This window comes from Bombina bombina, chromosome 4 (assembly GCF_027579735.1).
Source record: "Bombina bombina isolate aBomBom1 chromosome 4, aBomBom1.pri, whole genome shotgun sequence".
Lineage (NCBI taxonomy): Eukaryota > Metazoa > Chordata > Amphibia > Anura > Bombinatoridae > Bombina > Bombina bombina.
The window spans coordinates 798,383,181-798,408,619 of NC_069502.1; the positions used below are offsets into that span (position 1 = coordinate 798,383,181).

At 45.0% G+C, this 25,439-nt stretch overlaps 1 protein-coding gene across 2 annotated transcripts in view; it reads right to left on the reverse strand.

Annotated features, from left to right (window-relative positions):
* Positions 1-25,439, reverse strand: part of LOC128657015 (gastrula zinc finger protein XlCGF26.1-like) — a 110,882-nt gene that overhangs the window by 77,632 nt on the left and 7,811 nt on the right. For both annotated transcript variants that reach the window (XM_053711238.1, XM_053711239.1), the window contains 2 exons: positions 5,783-5,890; positions 3,868-3,972 (listed from right to left, as the gene is read on the reverse strand). In XM_053711238.1, the coding sequence (XP_053567213.1) occupies positions 3,868-3,972; positions 5,783-5,890 (213 nt within the window). The remainder of the gene's footprint in view (positions 1-3,867; positions 3,973-5,782; positions 5,891-25,439) is intronic.

The following is a 25,439-nucleotide window of genomic DNA, read 5'->3' on the forward strand; positions in this document are numbered from 1 at the left end:
AACCCCTATCCTGCCCCCCTATACCGCCGCCCACTATAATAACGTTATTAACCCCTATCCTGCTGATCCCGCACCTCGCCGCAAATAAATAGTTTAACCCCTAAACCGCCGCTCCCTGACCCTGCCGCAACCTATATTAAATTTATTAACCCCTAATCTGCCCCCCCTACACCGTCGCCACCTATAATAAATTTATTAACCCCTATCCTGCCCCCCCTACACCGCCGCCACTGTAATAAATTTATTAACCCCTAAACCTAAGTCTAACACTAACCCTAAAACCCCCCTAACTTAAATATTAAATAAATCTAAATAATATCAACTAAGTTAATCCTATTTAAAACTAAATACTTACCTTTAAAATAAACCCTAATATAGCTACAATATAAATAATAATTATATTGTAGCTATCTTAGGATTTATTTTTATTTTACAGGTAACTTTGTATTTATTTTAGCTAGTTAGAATAGTTATTAAATAGTTATTAACTATTTAATAACTACCTAGCTAAAAGAAATACAAAATTACCTGTAAAATAAATCCTAACCTAAGTTACAATTAAACCTAACACTACACTATCATTACATTAATTAAATAAATTAACTACAAATAACTACAATTAAATACAATTACATAAACTAACTAAAGTACAAAAAATAAAAAAAGCTATGTTACAAAAAATAAAAAAATAAAGTTACAAACATTTTAAAAATATTACAACAATTTTAAGCTACTTACACCTAATCTAAGCCCCCTAATAAAATAACAAACCCCCCCAAAATAAAAAAATACCCTATTCTAAATTAAAAATGTTCAAAGCTCTTTTACCTTACCAGCCCTTAAAAGGGCCATTTGTGGGGCATGCCCCAAAGAATTCAGCTCTTTTGCCTGTAAAAGAAAAATACAACCCCCCCCCAACATTAAAACCCACCACCCACATACCCCTAATCTAACCCAAACCCCCCTTAAAATAACCTAACACTAATCCCCTGAAGATCATCCTACCTTTAGTTGTCTTCACTCCGCCGAGCAGCGATGGAACCGAAGAGGACATCCGGAGCGGCAGAAGTGATCATCCAAGGGGCGCTGAAGAAATCTTCCATCCGATAAAGTGATCCTCCAAGAGGCGCTGAAGAAGTCTTCTATCCGGGCGATGTCATCTTCCAAGCCGGGTCTTCAATCTTCATCCCGCCGACGCGGAACATCCTTCTTTACCGACGGACTACCGATGAATGAAGGCTCCTTTAAGGGACGTCATCCAAGATGGCGTCCCTTCAATTCCGATTGGCTGATGGGATTCTATCAGCCATTTGGAATTAAAGTAGGAAAAATCTGATTGGCTGATTGAATCAGCCAATCAGATTCAAGTTCAATCCGATTGGCTGATCCAATCAGATTGAGCTTGCATTCTATTGGCTGTTCCGATCAGCCAATAGAATGCGCGCTCAATCTGATTGGCTGATTGGATCAGCCAATCGGATTGAACTTGAATCTGATTGGCTGATTTAATCAGCCAATCAGATTTTTCCTACCTTAATTCCGATTGGCTGATAGAATCCTATCAGCCAATCGGAATTGAAGGGACGCCATCTTGGATGACGTCCCTTAAAGGAGCCTTCATTCGTCGGTAGTCCGTCGGTAAAGAAGGATGTTCCGCGTCGGCGGGATGAAGATTGAAGACCCAGCTTGGAAGATGACATCGCCCGGATAGAAGACTTCTTCAGCGCCTCTTGGAAGATGACATCGCCCGGATGGAAGACTTCTTTAGCGCCGCTTGGAGGATCACTTCATCGGATGGAAGATTTCTTCAGCGCCCCTTGGATGATCACTTCTGCCGCTCCGGATGTCCTCTTCGGTTCCATCGCTGCTCGGCTGAGTGAAGACAAGGTAGGATGATCTTCAGGGGATTAGTGTTAGGTTTTTGTAAGGGGGGTTTGGGTTAGATTAGGGGTATGTGGGTGGTGGATTTTAATGTTGGGGGGGGGTTGTATTTTTCTTTTACAGGCAAAAGAGCTGAATTCTTTGGGGCATGCCCCACAAATGGCCCTTTTAAGGGCTGGTAAGGTAAAAGAGCTTTGAACTTTTTTAATTTAGAATAGGGTAGGGCATTTTTTTATTTTGGGGGGGTTTGTTATTTTATTAGGGGGCTTAGATTAGGTGTAAGTAGCTTAAAATTGTTGTAATATTTTTAAAATGTTTGTAACTTAGCTTTTTTTATTTTTTGTACTTTAGTTAGTTTATGTAATTGTATTTAATTGTAGTTATTTGTAGTTAATTTATTTAATTAATGTAATGATAGTGTAGTGTTAGGTTTAATTGTAACTTAGGTTAGGATTTATTTTACAGGTAATTTTGTATTTCTTTTAGCTAGGTAGTTATTAAATAGTTAATAACTATTTAATAACTATTCTAACTAGCTAAAATAAATACAAAGTTACCTGTAAAATAAAAATAAATCCTAAGATAGCTACAATATAATTATTATTTATATTGTAGCTATCTTAGGGTTTATTTTACAGGTAAGTATTTAGTTTTAAATAGGAATAATTTATTTAAGTATAGTGTAGTGTTAGGTGTAATTGTAACTTAGGTTAGTTTTTATTTTACAGGTTAATTTCTCTTTATTTTAGCTAGGTAAGCTATTAAATAGTTAATAACTATTTAATAGCTATTGTACCTAGTTAAAATAAATTGAAATTTGCCTGTAAAATAAAAATAAATCCTAAGATAGCTACAATATAAATTATTATTTATATTTTTGCTATATTAGGGTTTATTTTAAAGGTAAGTATTTAGTTTTAAATAGGATTAATTTAGTTCATAATAGAAATATTATTTAGATTTACTTAATTAATATTTGTTAGGGTGTTAGGGTTAGTGTTAGACTTAGGTTTAGGGGTTAATAAATTTATTACAGTGGCGGCGGTGTAGTGGGGGGCAGGATAGGGGTTAATAAATTTATTATAGGTGGCGACGGTGTAGGGGGGCAGATTAGGGGTTAATAAATTTAATATAGGTTTTCGGCAGGATCCGGGAGCGGCGGTTTAGGGGTTAAACTATTTATTTAGTTGCGGCGAGGTGCGGGATCAGCAGGATAGGGGTTAATAACTTTATTATAGAGGGCGACGGTATAGGGGGGGCAGGATAGGGGTTAATAGGTATAATGTAGGTGGCAGCGGTGTCCGGGAGCGGCGGTTTAGGGGTTAATACATTTATCAGAGTTGCGGCAGGGTCTAGGAGCGGCGGTTTAGTGGTTAATAACTTTATTTAGTTGCGGGGGGCTCCGGGGGCGCCGGTATAGGGGGTAGAACAGTGTAGTTTAGTGTGAGTGCTTAGTGACAGGCTAGCAATAAAGCTGGGAAAAAGCCAAAGAGCAGCGAGATCGGATGAGTGATAACTCTCACAGTCCGCTGCTCATTGCCCCGCGGCTTTTTGACAGCTTTATTTGATAACTTAGGCGAAATTTTTCAGGTCCGCGGCGGCGATGTGAGGCGAGCTTAGGCGGGCGTATTGGGCCGGCGAAGGCAGGAAAGTTGACACGTTGATAACTACCCCCCTATACGTGTACACTCACCTGTAACTCACAAACAATATAGTCCCTGAGACACAACACACATATGCACACTCCGCTGTAACCCATATCCTTCAGGCACAACACACATGTACACTCATCTGTAACACTCATGCACACTCACCTGTAACCAATGTCTCTCAGGCACACCACACGTGCACACTCACCTGTACTCTGTATCCCTCAGACACATCACACATGTACACTCACCTGTATCCTGTGTCCCTTAGACACACCACACATGCACACTCACCTGTATCCTGTGTCCCTCAGACACACCACAAGTGCACACTTACCTGGGCTGATGCCGTCACTGGTTTCCTCATCTGGTGCTTCCAGCTGATGCCTCAACCACAGATCTTCTGTTATCTCAACTTTCACTATATCAGCGTTATCTTCATCTGTACAAATAAAGCAGATTCAGTTTTTATATCACATGATCTAGTTTTTTTATAACTTTACTATATATAGTTTGTGTATTTCCACAAAATCCACACATTCTCCTCCTTTCCCCTCTCATCCTTTTTTTTACAGTGATCTGCTATATTCCAGTATAAAACTACAACATGAACTAAACAAGGGTTACACTCATTGTGTTATCTGCGCTTATAAAGTAGACAGTAAACTACAAGGGAGAGCAGTAAGTAACTGTGTGCACAGCCCTGGCAGACTCTCACGTATTACTACTCACCGGCAGGGAGGGAGAGCAGTAAGTAACTGTGTGCACAGCCCCGGCAGACTCTCACGTATTACTACTCACCGGCAGGGAGGGAGAGCAGTAAGTAACTGTGTGCACAGCCCCGGCAGACTCTCACGTATTACTACTCACCGGCAGGGAGGGAGAGCAGTAAGTAACTGTGTGCACAGCCCCGGCAGACTCTCATGTATTACTACTCACCAGCAGGGAGGGAGAGCAGTAAGTAACTGTGTGAACAGCCCCGGCAGACTCACGTATTACTACTTGTCACAGATATCAGACGGCTAAGGCTACCCCCCACCCCCCTACAACCTCACCCCAGTTGTTTCTTAGTGATTTTGGGCTCCTCAGAGCAACCACCATCTCTGGAAGCTGTTTGTTTGCTTTGTGTTGGCTTGTTTTTGTGTTCAGAGAAAAGTTGGTGTATGACCAGGAAAACCCTCCTAGGCTGGCCCGGGCTCCTGGAACTCCCGGTCGGCTGCCTTACAACGGACACCCGCCTAACCCCTCTCAGGCTGGCCAGGCTCCTGGAATTCCCGGTCGGCCACAGGACAGCAGAACACCCGCTAAATTTAACCCAGGTCGCTCCAGCAACCATGTGCCCCAGAGCTCTTTTGGGGATTAGTAGCCCCTGGGGAGTACAAGGGGTGGGAGAATTGCCGGAGGGGAGATCCTTTTGGAACTGGGGGTTTTGGACACCCCTAACATCATAACTTCAACGGACGGTAACTCTGGTCCCCCGTAACTAATCATGCTGATTTTTGGACTGTGGCATCTGGGGACCGAGAGCTTTAAAATGACACCCTGGAAGTGCCGCCGCTCCACCGAGATCACCCGAAACCGCCACCCCTATGTATTGGGATTATGTGAGACTGTGGCTCCTATGGAGGTGCCGGGCTGTCTAGAGGGGCGGGAATGGTGGGAAAATAGTGGGATTGTCCAGGGTCTTATCAAGATGAACTGACTGTATAAAAGGAGAGTGTGTTTTCAATAAAATCAGTTCCTGTCTAACCTGAATGCTAGTGTGTCTAGTTATTTGGGTTGGTTCCAGCTAAAATCACTTTCCTGGGCTACATAGCAGCCTGTTCCAGGCAGAGAAAGGAACCTCAGGCAGAGCTATCCAGCCTGGGTAGCTGGAGTCTGCCACAGGGTGGGACCCTGAGTACTGGTGCTGTCGGGCATCAGGGGTGGCTACAGGCTGTGGTCACTTGCCAGCTACATAGCTGAAGTCGGCAGGAAGGAAGCAGGACCCCTTTTGGCGGAGCTACCCAGTCGGGGTAGCCGGGGGTATCCGTCACACTACTCACCGGCAGGGAGGGAGAGCAGTAAGTAACTGTGTGCACAGCCCCGGCAGACTCTCACGTATTACTACTCACCGGCAGGGAGGGAGAGCAGTAAGTAACTGTGTGCACAGCCCCGGCAGACTCTCACGTATTACTACTCACCGGCAGGGAGGGAGAGCAGTAAGTAACTGTGTGCACAGCCCCGGCAGACTCTCACGTATTACTACTCACCGGCAGGGAGGGAGCAATGTATTTCAGTCTGATGACTATTCATGTCATCTGTCTCATCCTCTTCCTTCACATTTAATAGCCCAGTGCCTGGGTTTTCCTCTAGACGCCCTGTAATTACAGCAGAAAGTTACCTGATAGAGCAAAGTACAGGGTATAACATAAACTTATATAACAGCAGTTTGTATGTTTTATCTTCTTTTACAATAATATCCTTAAAAGGACAGTCAAGTCCAAAAAAACTCTCTTGTTTCAAATAGGGCATGTAATTTTAAACAACTTTCCAATTTACTTTTATCACCAATTTTGCTTTGTTCACTTGGTATTCTTAGTTGAAAGCTAAACCTAGGGAGGCTCATATGATAAGGCCGCCTCTAATCACAGGCTTTTGTATTTGCTTTTCACAACAGGGGAGAGCTAGTTCAGGTAAACCATATAGGTAACATTGTGAGCACGCCCGTGGATTGTGGCAGACACTGCACTAATTGGCTAAAATGAAAGTCAATAGATAATAAATAAAATGTCATGTGATCAGGGGACTGTCAGAAGATGCTTAGGTACAAGGTAATCACAGAGCTAAAAAGTATATTAATATAACCGTGGTGGTTGTGTAAAAATGGGGAATGGGTAATAAAGGGATTATCTATCTTTTAAAACAACACAAATTCTGGAGTTGACTGTCCCTTTAAGCCTAATAATCTAGATAATTAAATCACACTTTGTATTAAATGCAGCCACTTACAGCAATGAGTAATATTGAATCACTTTTGGGAAGGAATTGGCACAGATTTTATAGAATACAATTTAAATAATAAAAATAAAGTACAGTAGCACAGTGAAGGAAAAAATAAATCCCAATTTAAAAGGTTAACAGGTACCAGCTATGGGCCGAAATAAGTCAGCATCTTGGAATAGTGTAGTCACATTGTATGTATTTAACTCCTTGATCAAACTTAACCCTGTGCCTATCCTAGTATGCTCTCATGACAAGCACTGCTGTCATACATAAAGCACGCTCCTGAGTCTACTTCAATGTGCTCCCAATAAATCACTGCTGCCTCATATAGAGCATGTGCCTGTACCTACCTCAGTATGTTCTCATTACAAACACTGCTGCCTCATATAGAGCATGATCCTGTACCTACCTCAGTATGCTTTAATTACAAACACTGCTGCCTCATATAGAGCATGATCCTGTACCTACCTCAGTATGCTCTCATAACAATCACTGCTGCCTCATATAGAGTATGATCCTGTACCTACCTCAGTATGCTCTCATAACAATCACTGCTGCCTCATATAGAGCATGAACCTGTACCTACCTCAGTATGCTCTAATTACAAACACTGCTGCCTGATATAGAGCATGATCCTGTACCTACCTCAGTATGCTCTCATTACAAACACTACTGCCTCATATAGAGCATGATCCTGTACCTACCTCAGTATGCTCTCATTACAATCACTGCTGCCTGATATAGAGCATGATCCTGTACCTACCTCAGTATGCTCTCATTACAAACACTGCTGCCTCATATAGAGCATGCGCCTGTACCTACCTCAGTATGCTCTCATTACAATCACTGCTGCCTCATATAGAGCATGATCCTGTACCTACCTCAGTGTGCTCTCATTACAAACACTGCTGCCTAATATAGAGCATGATCCTGTACCTACCTCAGTATGCTCTCATTACAAACACTGCTGCTTCTTATATAGCATGCACCTGTACCTACCTCAGTATGCTCTCATTACAAACACTGTTGCCTCATATAGAGCATGATCCTGTACCTACCTCAGTATGCTCTCATTACAAACACTGCTGCCTCATATAGAGCATGCGCCTGTACCTACCTCAGTATGCTCTCATTACAATCACTGCTGCCTCATATAGAGCATGATCCTGTACCTACCTCAGTATGCTCTCATTACAAACACTGCTGCTTCATATAGAGCATGATCCTGTACCTACCTCAGTATGCTCTCATTACAATCACTGCTGCCTCATATAGAGCATGATCCTGTACCTACCTCAGTATGCTCTCATTACAAACACTGCTGCCTCATACAGAGCATGATCATGTACCTACCTCAGTATGCTCTCATTACAAACACTGGTGCCTCATATAGAGCATGATCCTGTACCTACCTCAGAATGCTCTCATTACAAACACTGGTGCCTCATATAGAGCATGATCCTGTACCTACCTCAGTATGCTCTCATTACAAACAGTGCAGCCTCATATAGAGCATGATCCTGTACCTACCTCAGTATGCTCTCATTACAAACAATGCTGCCTCATATAGAGCATGAACCTGTACCTACCTCAGTATGCTCTTATTACAAACACTGCTGCCTCATATAGAGCATGAACCTGTACCTACCTCAGTATACTCTCATTACAAACACTGCTGCCTCATATAGAGCATGATCCTGTACCTACCTCAGTATGCTCTCATTACAAATACTGCTGCCTCATATAGAGCATGATCCTGTTCCTACCTCAGTATGCTCTCATTATAAACACTGCTGCCTCATATAGAGCATGATCCTGTACCTACCTCAGTATGCTCTCATTACAATCACTGCTGCCTCATATAGAGCATGCTCCTGTACCTACCTCAGTATGTTCTCATTATAAACACTGCTGCCTCATATAGAGCATGCTCCTGTACCTACCTCAGTATGCTCTCATTACAAACACTGCTGCCTCATATAGAGCCTGATCCTGTACCTACCTCAGTATGCTCTCATTACAAACACTGCTGCCTCATATAGAGCATGATCCTGTACCTACCTCAGTATGCTCTCATTACAAACACTGCTGCCTCATATAGAGCATGCGCCTGTACCTACCTCAGTATGCTTTCATTACAAACACTGCTGCCTCATATAGAGCATGATCCTGTACCTACCTCAGTATGCTCTTATTACAAACACTGCTGCCTCATATAGCTTGCACCTGTACCTACCTCAGTATGCTCTCATTACAAACACTGATGCCTCATATAGAGCATGCGCCTGTACCTACCTCAGTATGCTCTCATTACAAACACTGCTGCCTCATATAGAGCATGATCCTGTACCTACCTCAGTATGCTCTCATTACAAACACTGCTGCCTCATATAGAGCATGATCCTGTACCTACCTCAGTATGCTCTCATTACAAACACTGCTGCCTCATATAGAGCATGATCCTGTACCTACCTCAGTATGCTCTCATTACAAACACTGCTGCCTCATATAGAGCATGCGCCTGTACCTACCTCAGTATGCTCTCATTACAAACACTGCTGCCTCATATAGAGCATGATCCTGTACCTACCTCAGTATGCTCTCATTACAAACACTGATGCCTCAGATAGAGCATGATCCTGTACCTACCTCAGTATGCTCTCATTACAAACACTGCTGCCTCATATAGAGCATGATCCGGTACCTACCTCAGTATGCTCTCATTACAAACACTGCTGCCTCATATAGAGCATGATCCGGTACCTACCTCAGTATGCTCTCATTACAAACACTGCTGCCTCATATAGAGCATGATCCTGTACCTACCTCAGTATGCTCTCATTACAAACACTGCTGCCTCATATAGAGCATGCGCCTGTACCTACCTCAGTATGCTCTCATTACAAACACTGCTGCCTCATATAGAGCATGATCCTGTACCTACCTCAGTATGCTCTCATTACAAACACTGCTGCCTCATATAGAGCATGCGCCTGTACCTACCTCAGTATGCTCTCATTACAAACACTGCTGCCTCATATAGAGCATGATCCTGTACCTACCTCAGTATGCTCTCATTACAAACACTGCTGCCTCATATAGAGCATGATCCTGTACCTATCTCAGTATGCTCTCATTACCAACACTGCTGCCTCATATAAAGCATGATCCTGTACCTACCTCAGTATGCTCTCATTACAAACACTGCTGCCTCATATAGAGCATGATCCTGTACCTACCTCAGTATGCTCTCATTACAAACACTGCTGCCTCATATAGAGCATGCGCCTGTACCTACCTCAGTATGCTCTCATTACAAACACTGCTGCCTCATATAGAGCATGATCCTGTATCTACCTCAGTATGCTCTCATTACAAACACTGCTGCCTCATATAGAGCATGGTCCTGTATCTACCTCAGTATGCTCTCATTACAAACACTGCTGCCTCATATAGAGCATGATCCTGTATCTACCTCAGTATGCTCTCATTACAAACACTGCTGACTCATATAGAGCATGATCCTGTACCTACCTCAGTATGCTCTCATTACAAACACTACTGCCTCATATAGAGCATGATCCTGTACCTACCTCAGTATGCTCTCATTACAAACACTGCTGCCTCATATATAGCATGCGCCTGTACCTACCTCAGTATGCTCTCATTACAAACACTGCTGCCTCATATAGAGCATGATCCTGTACCTACCTCAGTATGCTCTCATTACAAACACTGATGCCTCAGATAGAGCATGATCCTGTACCTACCTCAGTATGCTCTCATTACAAACACTGCTGCCTCATATATAGCATGATCCTGTACCTACCTCAGTATGCTCTCATTACAAACACTGCTGCCTCATATAGAGCATGATCCTGTACCTACCTCAGTATGCTCTCATTACCAACACTGCTGCCTCATATAAAGCATGATCCTGTACCTACCTCAGTATGCTCTCATTACAAACACTGCTGCCTCATATAGAGCATGATCCTGTACCTACCTCAGTATGCTCTCATTACAAACACTGCTCCATCATATAGAGCATGATCCTGTACCTACCTCAGTATGCTCTCTTTACAAACACTGCTGCCTCATAAAGAGCATGATCCTGTACCTACCTCAGTATGCTCTCATTACAAACACTGCTCCATCATATAGAGCATGCGCCTGTACCTACCTCAGTATGCTCTCTTTACAAACACTGCTGCCTCATATAGAGCATGATCCTGTACCTACCTCAGTATGCTCTCATTACAAACACTTCTGCCTCATATAGAGCATGATCCTGTACCTACCTCAGTATGCTCTCATTACAATCACTGCTGCCTCATATAGAGCATGCTCCTGTACCTACCTCAGTATGCTCTCATTACAAGCACTGCTGCCTCATATAGCTTGCACCTGTACCTACCTCAGTATGCTCTCATTACAAACACTGCTGCCTCATATAGAGAATGATCCTGTACCTACCTCAGTATGCTCTTATTACAAACACTGCTGCCTCATATAGAGAATGATCCTGTACCTACCTCAGTATGCTCTCATTACAAACACTGCTGTCTCATATAGAGCATGATCCTGTACCTACCTCAGTATGCTCTCATTACAAACACTGCTGCCTCATATAGCTTGCACCTGTACCTACCTCAGTATGCTCTCATTACAAACACTGATGCCTCATATAGAGCATGCGTCTGTACCTACCTCAGTATTCTCTCATTACAAACACTGCTGCCTCATATAGAGCATGATCCTGTACCTACCTCAGTATGCTCTCATTACAAACACTGATGCCTCATATAGAGCATGCGCCTGTACCTACCTCAGTATGCTCTAATTACAAACACTGCTGCCTCATATAGAGCATGATCGTGTACCTACCTCAGTATGCTCTCATTACAAACACTACTGCCTCAAATAGAGCATGATCCTGTACCTACCTCAGTATGCTCTCATTACAAACACTGCTGCCTCATATAGAGCATGCGCCTGTACCTACCTCAGTATGCTCTCATTACAAACACTGATGCCTCATATAGAGCATGCGCCTGTACCTACCTCAGTATGCTCTCATTACAAACACTGCTGCCTCATATAGAGCATGTGCCTGTACCTACCTCAGTATGCTCTCATTACAAACACTGCTGCCTCATATAGCGCATGATCCTGTACCTACCTCAGTATGCTCTCATTACAAACACTGCTGCCTCATATAGCGCATGATCCTGTACCTACCTCAGTATGCTCTCATTACAAACACTGCTGCCTCATATAGAGCATGATCCTGTACCTACCTCAGTATGCTCTCATTACAAACACTGCTGCCTCATATAGAGCATGATCCTGTACCTACCTCAGTATGCTCTCATTACAAGCACTGCTGTCTCATATAGAGCATGATCCTGTACCTACCTCAGTATGCTCTCATTACAAACACTGCTGCCTCATATAGAGCATGATCCTGTACCTACCTCAGTATGCTCTCATTACAAACACTGTTGCCTCATATAGAGCATGATCCTGTACCTACCTCAGTATGCTCTCATTACAAACACTGCTGCCTCATATAGAGCATGCACCTGCACCTACCTCAGTATGCTCTCATTACAAACACTGCTGCCTCATATAGAGCATGATCCTGCACCTACCTCAGTATGCTCTCATTACAAACACTGCTGCCTCATATAGAGCATGATCCTGTACCTACCTCAGTATGCTCTCATTACAAACACTGCTGCCTCATATAGAGCATGATCCTGTACCTACCTCAGTATGCTCTCATTACAAACACTGTTGCCTCATATAGAGCATGATCCTGTACCTACCTCAGTATGCTCTCATTACAAACACTGCTGCCTCATATAGAGCATGATCCTGTACCTACCTCAGTATGCTCTCATTACAAACACTGCTGCCTCATATAGAGCATGATCCTGTACCTACCTCAGTATGCTCTCATGACAAACACTGCTGCCTCATATAGAGCATGATCCTGTACCTACCTCAGTATGCTCTCATTACAAACACTGCTGCCTCATATAGAGCATGATCCTGTACCTACCTCAGTATGCTCTCATTACAAACACTGCTGCCTCATATAGAGCATGATCCTGTACCTACCTCAGTATGCTCTTATTACAAACACTGCTGCCTCATATAGCTTGCACCTGTACCTACCTCAGTATGCTCTCATTACAAACACTGATGCCTCATATAGAGCATGCGCCTGTACCTACCTCAGTATGCTCTCATTACAAACACTGCTGCCTCATATAGAGCATGATCCTGTACCTACCTCAGTATGCTCTCATTACAAACACTGCTGCCTCATATAGAGCATGATCCTGTACCTACCTCAGTATGCTCTCATTACAAACACTGATGCCTCATATAGAGCATGATCCTGTACCTACCTCAGTATGCTCTCATTACAAACACTGCTGCCTCATATAGAGCATGATCCTGTACCTACCTCAGTATGCTCTTATTACAAACACTGCTGCCTCATATACAGCATGCGCCTGTACCTACCTCAGTATGCTCTCATTACAAACACTGCTGCCTCATATAGAGCATGATCCTGTACCTACCTCAGTATGCTCTCATTACAAACACTGATGCCTCAGCTAGAGCATGATCCTGTACCTACCTCAGTATGCTCTCATTACAAACACTGCTGTCTCATATAGAGCATGATCCTGTACCTACCTCAGTATGCTCTCATTACAAACACTGCTGCCTCATATAGAGCCTGATCCTGTATCTACCTCAGTATGCTCTCATTACAAACACTGCTGCCTCATATAGAGCATGATCCTGTATCTACCTCAGTATGCTCTCATTACAAACACTGCTGCCTCATATAGAGCATGATCATGTACCTACCTCAGTATGCTCTCATAACAAACACTGCTGCCTCATATAAAGCATGTGTCTGTACCTACCTCAGTATGCTCTCATTACAAACACTGCTGCCTCATAAAGAGCATGATCCTGTACCTACCTCAGTATGCTCTCATTACAAACACTGCTCCATCATATAGAGCATGCGCCTGTACCTACCTCAGTATGCTCTCTTTACAAACACTGCTGCCTCATAAAGAGCATGATCCTGTACCTACCTCAGTATGTTCTCATTACAAACACTGCTGCCTCATATAGAGCATGATCCTGTACCTACCTCAGTATGCTCTCATTACAAACACTGCTGCCTCATATAGAGCATGATCCTGTACCTACCTCAGTATGCTCTCATTACAAACACTGCTGCCTCATATAGAGAATGATCCTGTACCTACCTCAGTATGCTCTTATTACAAACACTGCTGCCTCATATAGAGAATGATCCTGTACCTACCTCAGTATGCTCTCATTACAAACACTGCTGTCTCATATAGAGCATGATCCTGTACCTACCTCAGTATGCTCTCATTACAAACACTGCTGCCTCATATAGCTTGCACCTGTACCTACCTCAGTATGCTCTCATTACAAACACTGATGCCTCATATAGAGCATGCGCCTGTACCTACCTCAGTATGCTCTCATTACAAACACTGCTGCCTCATATAGAGCATGATCCTGTACCTACCTCAGTATGCTCTCATTACAAACACTGCTGCCTCATATAGAGAATGATCCTGTACCTACCTCAGTATGCTCTCATTACAAACACTGCTGCCTCATATAGAGCATGATCCTCTACCTACCTCAGTATGCTCTCATTACAAACACTGCTGCCTCATATAGAGCATGTGCCTGTACCTACCTCAGTATGCTCTCATTACAAACACTGCTGCCTCATATAGAGCATGATACTGTACCTACCTCAGTATGCTCTCATTACAAACACTGCTGCCTCATATAGAGCATGATCCTGTACCTACCTCAGTATGCTCTCATTACAAACACTGCTGTCTCATATAGAGCATGAGCCTGTACCTACCTCAGTATGCTCTCATTACAATCACTGCTGCCTCATATAGAGCATGATCCTGTACCTACCTCAGTATGCTCTCATTACAATCACTGCTGCCTCATATAGAGCATGATCCTGTACCTACCTCAGTATGCTCTCATTACAAACACTGCTGCCTCATATAGAGCATGATCCTCTACCTACCTCAGTATGCTCTCATTACAAACACTGCTGCCTCATATAGAGCATGATCCTGTACCTACCTCAGTATGCTCTCATTACAATCACTGCTGCCTCATATAGAGCATGATCCTGTACCTACCTCAGTATGCTCTCATTACAAACACTGCTGCCTCATATAGAGCATGATCCTGTACCTACCTCAGTATGCTCTCATTACAAACACTGCTGCCTCATATAGAGCATGATCCTGTACCTACCTCAGTATGCTCTCATTACAAACACTGCTGCCTCATATAGAGCATGATCCTGTACCTACCTCAGTATGCTCTCATTACAAACACTGTTGCCTCATATAGAGCATGATCCTGTACCTACCTCAGTATGCTCTCATTACAAACACTGCTGCCTCATATAGAGCATGATCCTGTACCTACCTCAGTATGCTCTCATTACAAACACTGATGCCTCATATAGAGCATGAGCCTGTACCTACCTCAGTATGCTCTCATTACAATCACTGCTGCCTCATATAGAGCATGATCCTGTACCTACCTCAGTATGCTCTCATAACAATCACTGCTGCCTCATATAGAGCATGATCCTGTACCTACCTCAGTATGCTCTCATTACAAACACTGCTGCCTCATATAGAGCATGATCCTGTACCTACCTCAGTATGCTCTCATTACAAACACTGCTGCCTCATATAGAGCATGATCCTGTACCTACCTCAGTATGCTCTCATTACAAACACTGCTGCCTCATATAGAGCATGATCCTCTACCTACCTCAGTATGCTCTCATTACAAACACTACTGCCTCATATAGAGCATGATCCTGTACCTACCTCAGTATGCTCTCATTACAATCACTGCTGCCTCATATAGAGCATGATCCTGTACCTACCTCAGTATGCTCTCATTACAAACACTACTGCCTCATACAGAGCATGATCCTGTACCTACCTCAGTATGCTCTCATTACAATCACTGCTGCCTCATATAGAGCATGATCCTGTACCTACCTCAGTATGCTCTCATTACAAACACTACTGCCTCATATAGAGCATGCGCCTGTACCTACCTCAGTATGCTCTCATTACAATCACTGCTGCCTCATATAGAGCATGATCCTGTACCTACCTCAGTATGCTCTCATAACAATCACTGCTGCCTCATATAGAGTATGATCCTGTACCTACCTCAGTATGCTCTCATAACAATCACTGCTGCCTCATATAGAGCATGATCCTGTACCTACCTCAGTATGCTCTCATAACAATCACTGCTGCCTCATATAGAGCATGATCCTGTACCTACCTCAGTATGCTCTCATTACAAACACTGCTGCCTCATATAGAGCATGATCCTGTACCTACCTCAGTATGCTCTCATTACAAGCACTGCTGCCTCATATAGAGCATGATCCTGTACCTACCTCAGTATGCTCTCATTACAAACACTGCTGCCTCATATAGAGCATGATCCTGTACCTACCTCAGTATGCTCTCATTACAAGCACTGCTGCCTCATATAGAGCATGCTCCTGTACCTACCTCAGTATGCTCTCATTACAAACACTGCTGCCTCATATAGAGCATGATCCTGTACCTACCTCAGTATGCTCTCATTACAAACACTGCTGCCTCTTATAGAGCATGATCCTGTACCTACCTCAGTATGCTCTCATTACAAACACTGCTGCCTTCATATAGAGCATGATCCTGTACCTACCTCAGTATGCTCTCATTACAAACACTGCTGCCTCATATAGAGCATGATCCTGTACCTACCTCAGTATGCTCTCATTACAAACACTGCTGCCTCTTATAGAGCATGATCCTGTACCTACCTCAGTATGCTCTCATTACAAACACTGCTGCCTCATATAGAGCATGATCCTGTACCTACCTCAGTATGCTCTCATTACAAACACTGCTGCCTCATATAGAGCATGATCCTGTACCTACCTCAGTATGCTCTCATTACAAACACTGCTGCCTCATATAGAGCATGATCCTGTACCTACCTCAGTATGCTCTCATTACAAACACTGCTGCCTCATATAGAGCATGCTCCTGTACCTACCTCAGTATGCTCTCATTACAATCACTGCTGCCTCATATAGAGCATGAGCCTGTACCTACCTCAGTATGCTCTCATTACAATCACTGCTGCCTCATATAGAGCATGATCCTGTACCTACCTCAGTATGCTCTCATAACAATCACTGCTGCCTCATATAGAGCATGATCCTGTACCTACCTCAGTATGCTCTCATAACAATCACTGCTGCCTCATATAGAGCATGATCCTGTACCTACCTCAGTATGCTCTCATTACAAACACTGCTGCCTCATATAGAGCATGATCCTGTACCTACCTCAGTATGCTCTCATTACAAGCACTGCTGTCTCATATAGAGCATGATCCTGTACCTACCTCAGTATGCTCTCATTACAAACACTGTTGCCTCATATAGAGCATGATCCTGTACCTACCTCAGTATGCTCTCATTACAAGCACTGCTGCCTCATATAGCTTGCACCTGTACCTACCTCAGTATGCTCTCATTACAAACACTGCTGCCTCATATAGAGCATGATCCTGTACCTACCTCAGTATGCTCTCATTACAAACACTGCTGCCTTGTATAGAGCATGATCCTGTACCTACCTCAGTATGCTCTCATTACAAACACTGTTGCCTCATATAGAGCATGATCCTGTACCTACCTCAGTATGCTCTCATTACAAACACTGCTGCCTCATATAGAGCATGATCCTGTACCTACCTCAGTATGCTCTCATTACAAACACTGCTGCCTTGTATAGAGCATGATCCTGTACCTACCTCAGTATGCTCTCATTACAAACACTGATGCCTCAGATAGAGCATGATCCTGTACCTACCTCAGTATGCTCTCATTACAAACACTGTTGCCTCATATAGAGCATGATCCTGTACCTACCTCAGTATGCTCTCATTACAAACACTGCTGCCTCATATAGAGCATGATCCTGTATCTACCTCAGTATGCTCTCATTACAAACACTGCTGCCTCATATAGAGCATGATCCTGTACCTACCTCAGTATGCTCTCATTACAAACACTGCTGCCTCATATAGATCATGCGTCTGTACCTACCTCAGTATGCTCTCATTACAAACACTGCTGCCTCATATAGAGCACGCTCCTGTACCTACCTCAGTATGCTCTTATTACAAACACTGCTATCATTTATAGACACAAGAGATAATGTAAAGCTCAGCACCTGGAACTCCCATCTGGGGTAGTGCACGTAGGACTGGAGCCACGGCCAAGGCTCCTAACAGGTCCACAGCACTATGAATAAGCATCTGTTTATTAAAGCAAAATGTGCACATTTACCTGACTGTTATGCTTTAATAAACAGATACTTATAGTGCTGTGGACTCTACACCTTTTTGCTATATATAGACAGTGCTCCTGTGCCTACCTCTATATGGTCTAACGACAAGCACTGCTGCCATGTATAGAGCACGCTCCTGTTCTACCTCAGTATGCTCTCATGACAAGCACTGCCGCCATATATAGAGCACGCTCCTGTTCTACCTCAGTATGCTCTCATGACAAGCACTGCTGCCATATATAGAGCACGCTCCTGTTCTACCTCAGTATGCTCTCATGACAAACACTGCTGCCATATATAGAGCACGCTCCTGTTCTACCTCAGTGTGCTTTCATGACAAGCACTACTGCCATATAGAGCACGCTCCTGTTCTACCTCAGTATGCTTTCATGACAAGCACTACTGCCATAGAGCACGCTCCTGTTCTACCTCAGTATGCTTTCATGACAAGCACTACTGCCATATATAGAGCACGCTCCTGTTCTACCTCAGTATGCTTTCATGACAAGCACTACTGCCATATATAGAGCACGCTCCTGTTCTACCTCAGTATGCTTTCATGACAAGCACTACTGCCATATATAGAGCACGCTCCTGTTCTACCTCAGTATGCTTTCATGACAAGCACTACTGCCATGTATAGAGTGCGCTCCTGAGCCTTGTCTCATGACAAGCACTGCTGCAATATATAGAGTGCTCCTAAGCCTTCCTCAGTATGATCTCATGACAAACACTGCTGTCATATATAGACAGTGCTCCTGTGCCTACCTCTATATGGTCTAACGACAAGCACTACTGCCATATATAGAGCACGCTCCTGTTCTACCTCAGTATGCTCTCATGACAAACACTACTGCCATGTATAGAGCACGCTCCTGTTCTACCTCAGTATGCTCTCATGACAAGCACTACTGCCATATATAGAGCACGCTCCTGTGCCTACCTCAGTATGCTCTCATTACAAACACTGCTGCCTCATATAGAGCACGCTCCTGTTCTACCTCAGTATGCTCTCATGACAAGCACTGCTGCCATGTATAGAGTGCGCTCCTGTTCTACCTCAGTATGCTCTCATGACAAGCACTACTGCCATATATAGAGCACGCTCCTGTTCTACCTCAGTATGCTCTCATGACAAGCACTGCTGCCATGTATAGAGTGCGCTCCTGTTCTACCTCAGTATGCTCTCATGACAAGCACTACTGCCATATATAGAGCACACTCCTGTTCTACCTCAGTATGCTCTCATGACAAGCACTACTGCCATATATAGAGCACGCTCCTGTTCTACCTCAGTATGCTCTCATGACAAGCACTACTGCCATATATAGAGCACGCTCCTGAGCCTACCTCAGTTTTGCTCTCATGACAAGCACTGCCGCCATATATAGCGTGCGCTTCTGAGCCTACCTCAGTATGCTCTTATGATAAGCACTGCTGCACATATAGAGCGTGCTCCTGAATCTACCTTTGAATGCTCTAACGACAAACACTGCTGCCATTTATAGAGCACACTTGTGAGCCTATGTCAGTATACTCTGATGATAAGCACTGCTGTCATGTATAGAATGCACTCTGATTTCATCAGTTGGTGTTGTACAAATTAAGCACACTAGAGTAAGACATTGTGCAATGCAAAGTGCCTAAACTAACCAAACAAACCATGTTTAGACATTTTGTATATAAGAAATAGGCAACGTGCAATAGCTGATTGGTTGGTACACTATGCATGGAGCTTACCTACCAATAAGCGCTCTTTACGCAGAGACTGGGCATGAGCACACAGTGCCGATCTGGTCATTAAACACAAGAAAAAAGCAGGATTTTATAAACTGCGTACTAGAGACTTCTGTACATTACCAATATTCTATCAACCCTATGTCCCTTTAAGATGATCAGATCACAGAAGTTTCGGGTTAGTTAATGTAAATATTAGGGATGCACTGAAATGAAAATTCTGGACCGAAACCGAAAATGACATTTTTTTTCAAAAATGATTTTAAAATAGGTTTTTTTCTATAATTTTATTATAATATTAGAGTTTTTATTGAATTTAAAGGGACACTGAACCCAAATTTTTTCTTTTGTGATTAAGATAGAGCATGCAATTTTAAGCAACTTTCTAATTTACTCCTATTATCAATTTTTCTTCGTTCTCTTGCTATCTTTATTTGAAAAAGAAGGCATCTAAGCTATTTGTTTGGCTCAGAAGCCTGTTAAGCAATTGTTCATTGGTGGATGAATTTATCCACTAATCAGTAAGAACAACCCATTTTGTTCACCAAAAATGGTCCGGCATCTAAACTTACATTCTTGCATTTCAAATAAATATACCAAGAGAATGAAGAAAATTTGATAATAGGAGTAAATTATAAAGTTGCTAAAAATTGCATGCTCTATCTGAATTACGAAAGAAAGAAAATTGGGTTCAGTTTCCCTTTAATGAATCTGAAATGAAAAACAAGCCAATAAAATAAATAATTTTTAACCACGCTTTTATTGAAAGTAACACACCGAAATTGGACAGAATAATAACTTAAAAATGGAAAATAAATAAAAATCTGTTAGATCCATCTGTTTCTGTTATATAGGACTGAATAAAGAATAATATATTGTTGATAATTAATTTAATATCAATATACATTCTTCATTCAGTTCTATGTAACAGAATCAGATTTAAGAGATTTATTTTTGTTTACCAGTTATCCAAATTAAGTATAGTCCTAGAAAACTTTTAAATCTATGCAAAACAGTAAGGGATAGATAATTGATTGGTAAGCTTTACCAATGCTCTGTCTGATTAATGAAAGCTGTTTAAATCAAAACTCTCTCCCTGTACTCTTGTTTCTCCCCCCTCACTCTCTCCCTGTACTCTTGTCTCTCCCCTCTCACTCTCTCCCTGTACTCTTGTCTCTCCCCCCTCATTCTCTCCCTGTACTCTTGTCTCTCCCCCCTCACTCTCTCCCCGTACTCTTGTCTCTCCCCCCTCACTCTCTCCCTGTACTCTTGTCTCTCCCCCCTCATTCTCTCCCTGTACTCTTGTCTCTCCCCCCTCACTCTCTCCCCGTACTCTTGTCTCTCCCCCCTCACTCTCTCCCTGTACTCTGGTCTCTCCTCCCTCCCTCTCTCCCTGTACTCTGGTCTCTCCCCCCTCACTCTCTCCCTGTACTCTTGTCTCTCCCCCCTCACTCTCTCCCTGTACTCTTGTCTCTCAGCCCTCACTCTCTCCCTGTACTCTTGTCTCTCCCCCCCTCACTCTCTCCCTGTACTCTTGTCTCTCCCCCCTCACTCTCTCCCTGTACTCTTGTCTCTCCCCCCCTCACTCTCTCCCTGTACTCTTGTCTCTCCCCCCCTCACTCTATCCCTGTACTCTTGTCTCTCCCCCCTCACTCTCTCCCTTTACCCTTGTCTCTCCCCCCTCACTCTCTCCCTTTACCCTTGTCTCTCCCCCCTCACTCTCTCCCTGTACTCTTGTCTCTCCCCCCTCACTCTCTCCCTGTACCCTTGTCTCTCCCCCCTCACTCTCTCCCTGTACCCTTGTCTCTCCCCCCTCACTCTCTCCCTGTACCCTTGTCTCTCCCCCCTCACTCTCTCCCTGTACTCTTGTCTCTCCCCCCTCACTCTCTCCCTGTACTGTTGTCTCTCCCCCTTCACTCTCTCCCTGTACTCTTGTCTCTCCCCCCTCACTCTCTCCCCTCTCACTCTCTCTCTGCACTCTTGTCTCTCCCCAGGGGAGGCAGAAACAATCATCTGGGGTTGTCATGTTCCTTGTTCAGAGGAGAATTGCCTGGTATTTCGGGGCTGGACTGACCATGTCGGCGGGATCAGACTGATATACTATAGGAAAGTTTTCCTCTGTGAAAAGCAAAATTGGGCAGAAAGAAGCTACTACCAGGTGGCAACCGGGCCATAGAACAAGCTATTGATGCTGCTGTTCGTTCCTGGCAGACTGCTTCTCATTCTGTTTTGCTCTTCTCTCTCCTCCCTCACTCTCTCCCTGTACTCTGGTCTCTCCCCCCTCACTCTCTCCCTGTAATCTTTTCTCTCCCCTCATTCTCTCCCTGTAATCTTTCTCTCCCTGTATTCTTGTCTCTCCCCCCTCACTCTCTCCCTGTACTCTTTTCTCTACCCTCACTCTCTCCCTGTACTCTTTTCTCTCCCCTCACTCTCTCCCTGTATTCTTGTCTCTCCCCCCTCACTCTCTCCCTGTAATCCTGTCTCTCCCTGTACTCTTGTCTCTCCCCCCTCACTCTCTCCCTGTACTCTTTTCTCTCCCCTCACTCTCTCCCTGTACTCTTTTCTCTCCCCTCACTCTCTCCCTGTACTCTTTCTCTCCCCCCTCACTCTCTCCCTGTACTCTTGTCTCTCCCCCCTCACTCTCTCCCTGTACTCTTGTCTCTCCCCCCCTCACTCTCTCCCTGTACTCTTGTCTCTCCCCCCTCACTCTCTCCCTGTACTCTTGTCTCTCCCCCCTCACTCTCTCCCTGTAATCCTGTCTCTCCCTGTACTCTTGTCTCTCCCCCCTCACTCTCTCCCTGTACTCTTTTCTCTCCCCTCACTCTCTCCCTGTACTCTTGTCTCTCCCCCCTCACTCTCTCCCTGTACTCTTGTCTCTCCCCCCTCACTCTCTCCCTGTACTCTTGTCTCTCCCCCCTCACTCTCTCCCTGTACTCTTGTCTCTCCCCCCTCACTCTCTCCCTGTACTTTTGTCTCTCCCCCCTCACTCTCTCCCCGTACTCTTGTCTCTCCCCCCTCACTCTCTCCCTGTACTCTGGTCTCTCCTCCCTCCCTCTCTCCCTGTACTCTTGTCTCTCCCCCCTCATTCTCTCCCTGTACTCTTGTCTCTCCCCCCTCACTCTCTCCCTGTACTCTTGTCTCTCCCCCCTCACTCTCTCCCTGTACTCTTGTCTCTCCACCCCAACTCTCTCCCTGTACTTTTGTCTCTCCCCCCTCACTCTCTCCCCGTACTCTTGTCTCTCCCCCCTCACTCTCTCCCTGTACTCTGGTCTCTCCTCCCTCCCTCTCTGTACTCTGGTCTCTCCCCCCTCACTCTCTCCCTGTACTCTTGTCTCTCCCCCCTCACTCTCTCCCTGTACTCTTGTCTCTCCCCCTCACACTCTCCCTGTACTCTTGTCTCTCCCCCCTCACTCTCTCCCTGTACTCGTCTCTCCCCCATCACTCTCTCCCTGTACTCGTCTCTCCCCCCCTCACTCTCTCCCTGTACTCTTGTCTCTCCCCCCTCAATCTCTCCCTGTACTCGTCTCCCCCTGTACTCTTGTATCTCCCACCTCACTCTCTCCCTGTACTCTTGTCTCTCCCCCCTCACTCTCTCCCTGTACTCGTCTCTCCCCCCTCACTCTCTCCCTGTACTCTTGTCTCTCCCCCCTCACTCTCTCCCTGTACTCTTGTCTCTCCCCCCTCACTCTCTCCCTGTACTCTTGTCTCTCCCCCCTCACTCTCTCCCTGTACTCTTGTCTCTCCCCCCTCACTCTCTCCCTGTACTCTTGTCTCTCCCCCCTCACTCTCTCCCTGTACTCTTGTCTCTCCCCCCTCACTCTCTCCCTGTACTCTTGTCTCTCCCCCCTCACTCTCTCCCCTGTACTCTTGTCTCTCCCCCTCACTCTCTCCCTGTACTCTTGTCTCTCCCCCCCCTCACTCTCTCCCTGTACTCTTGTCTCTCCCCCCCCTCACTCTCTCCCTGTACTCTTGTCTCTCCCCCCCTCACTCTCTCCCTGTACTCTTGTCTCTCCCCCCTCACTCTCTCCCTGTACTCTTGTCTCTCCCCCCTCACTCTCTCCCTTTACCCTTGTCTCTCCCCCCTCACTCTCTCCCTTTACCCTTGTCTCTCCCCCCTCACTCTCTCCCTGTACCCTTGTCTCTCCCCCCTCACTCTCTCCCTGTACCCTTGTCTCTCCCCCCTCACTCTCTCCCTGTACTCTTGTCTCTCCCCCCTCACTCTCTCCCTGTACTCTTGTCTCTCCCCCTTCACTCTCTCCCTGTACTCTTGTCTCTCCCCCCTCACTCTCTCCCCTCTCACTCTCTCCCTGCACTCTTGTCTCTCCCCAGGGGAGGCAGAAACAATCATCTGGGGTTGTCATGTTCCTTGTTCAGAGGAGAATTGCCTGGTATTTCGGGGCTGGACTGACCATGTCGGCGGGATCAGACTGATATACTATAGGAAAGTTTTCCTCTGTGAAAAGCAAAATTGGGCAGAAAGAAGCTACTACCAGGTGGCAACCGGGCCATAGAACAAGCTATTGATGCTGCTGTTCGTTCCTGGCAGACTGCTTCTCATTCTGTTTTGCTCTTCTCTCTCCTCCCTCACTCTCTCCCTGTACTCTGGTCTCTCCCCCCTCACTCTCTCCCTGTACTCTTTTCTCTCCCCTCATTCTCTCCCTGTAATCTTTTCTCTCCCCTCATTCTCTCCCTGTAATCTTTCTCTCCCTGTATTCTTGTCTCTCCCCCCTCACTCTCTCCCTGTACTCTTTTCTCTCCCCTCACTCTCTCCCTGTACTCTTTTCTCTCCCCTCACTCTCTCCCTGTATTCTTGTCTCTCCCCCCTCACTCTCTCCCTGTAATCCTGTCTCTCCCTGTACTCTTGTCTCCCCCCCCCTCACTCTCTCCCTGTACTCTTTTCTCTCCCCTCACTCTCTCCCTGTACTCTTGTCTCTCCCCCCTCACTCTCTCCCTGTACTCTTGTCTCTCCCCCCTCACTCTCTCCCTGTACTCTTGTCTCTCCCCCCTCACTCTCTCCCTGTACTCTTTCTCTCCCCCCTCACTCTCTCCCTGTACTCTTGTCTCTCCCCCCTCACTCTCTCCCTGTACTCTTGTCTCTCCCCCTCACTCTCTCCCTGTACTCTTGTCTCTCCCCCCTCACTCTCTCCTGTACTCTTGTCTCTCCCCCCTCACTCTCTCCCTGTACTCTTGTCTCTCCCCCTTCACTCTCTCCCTGTACTCTTGTCTCTCCCCCCTCACTCTCTCCCTGTACTCTTGTCTCTCCCCTCTCACTCTCTCCCTGCACTCTTGTCTCTCCCCAGGGGAGGCAGAAACAATCATCTGGGGTTGTCATGTTCCTTGTTCAGAGGAGAATTGCCTGGTATTTCGGGGCTGGACTGACCATGTCGGCGGGATCAGACTGATATACTATAGGAAAGTTTTCCTCTGTGAAAAGCAAAATTGGGCAGAAAGAAGCTACTACCAGGTGGCAACCGGGCCATAGAACAAGCTATTGATGCTGCTGTTCGTTCCTGGCAGACTGCTTCTCATTCTGTTTTGCTCTTCTCTCTCCTCCCTCACTCTCTCCCTGTACTCTGGTCTCTCCCCCCTCACTCTCTCCCTGTACTCTTTTCTCTCCCCTCATTCTCTCCCTGTAATCTTTATCTCCCTGTATTCTTGTCTCTCCCCCCTCACTCTCTCCCTGTACTCT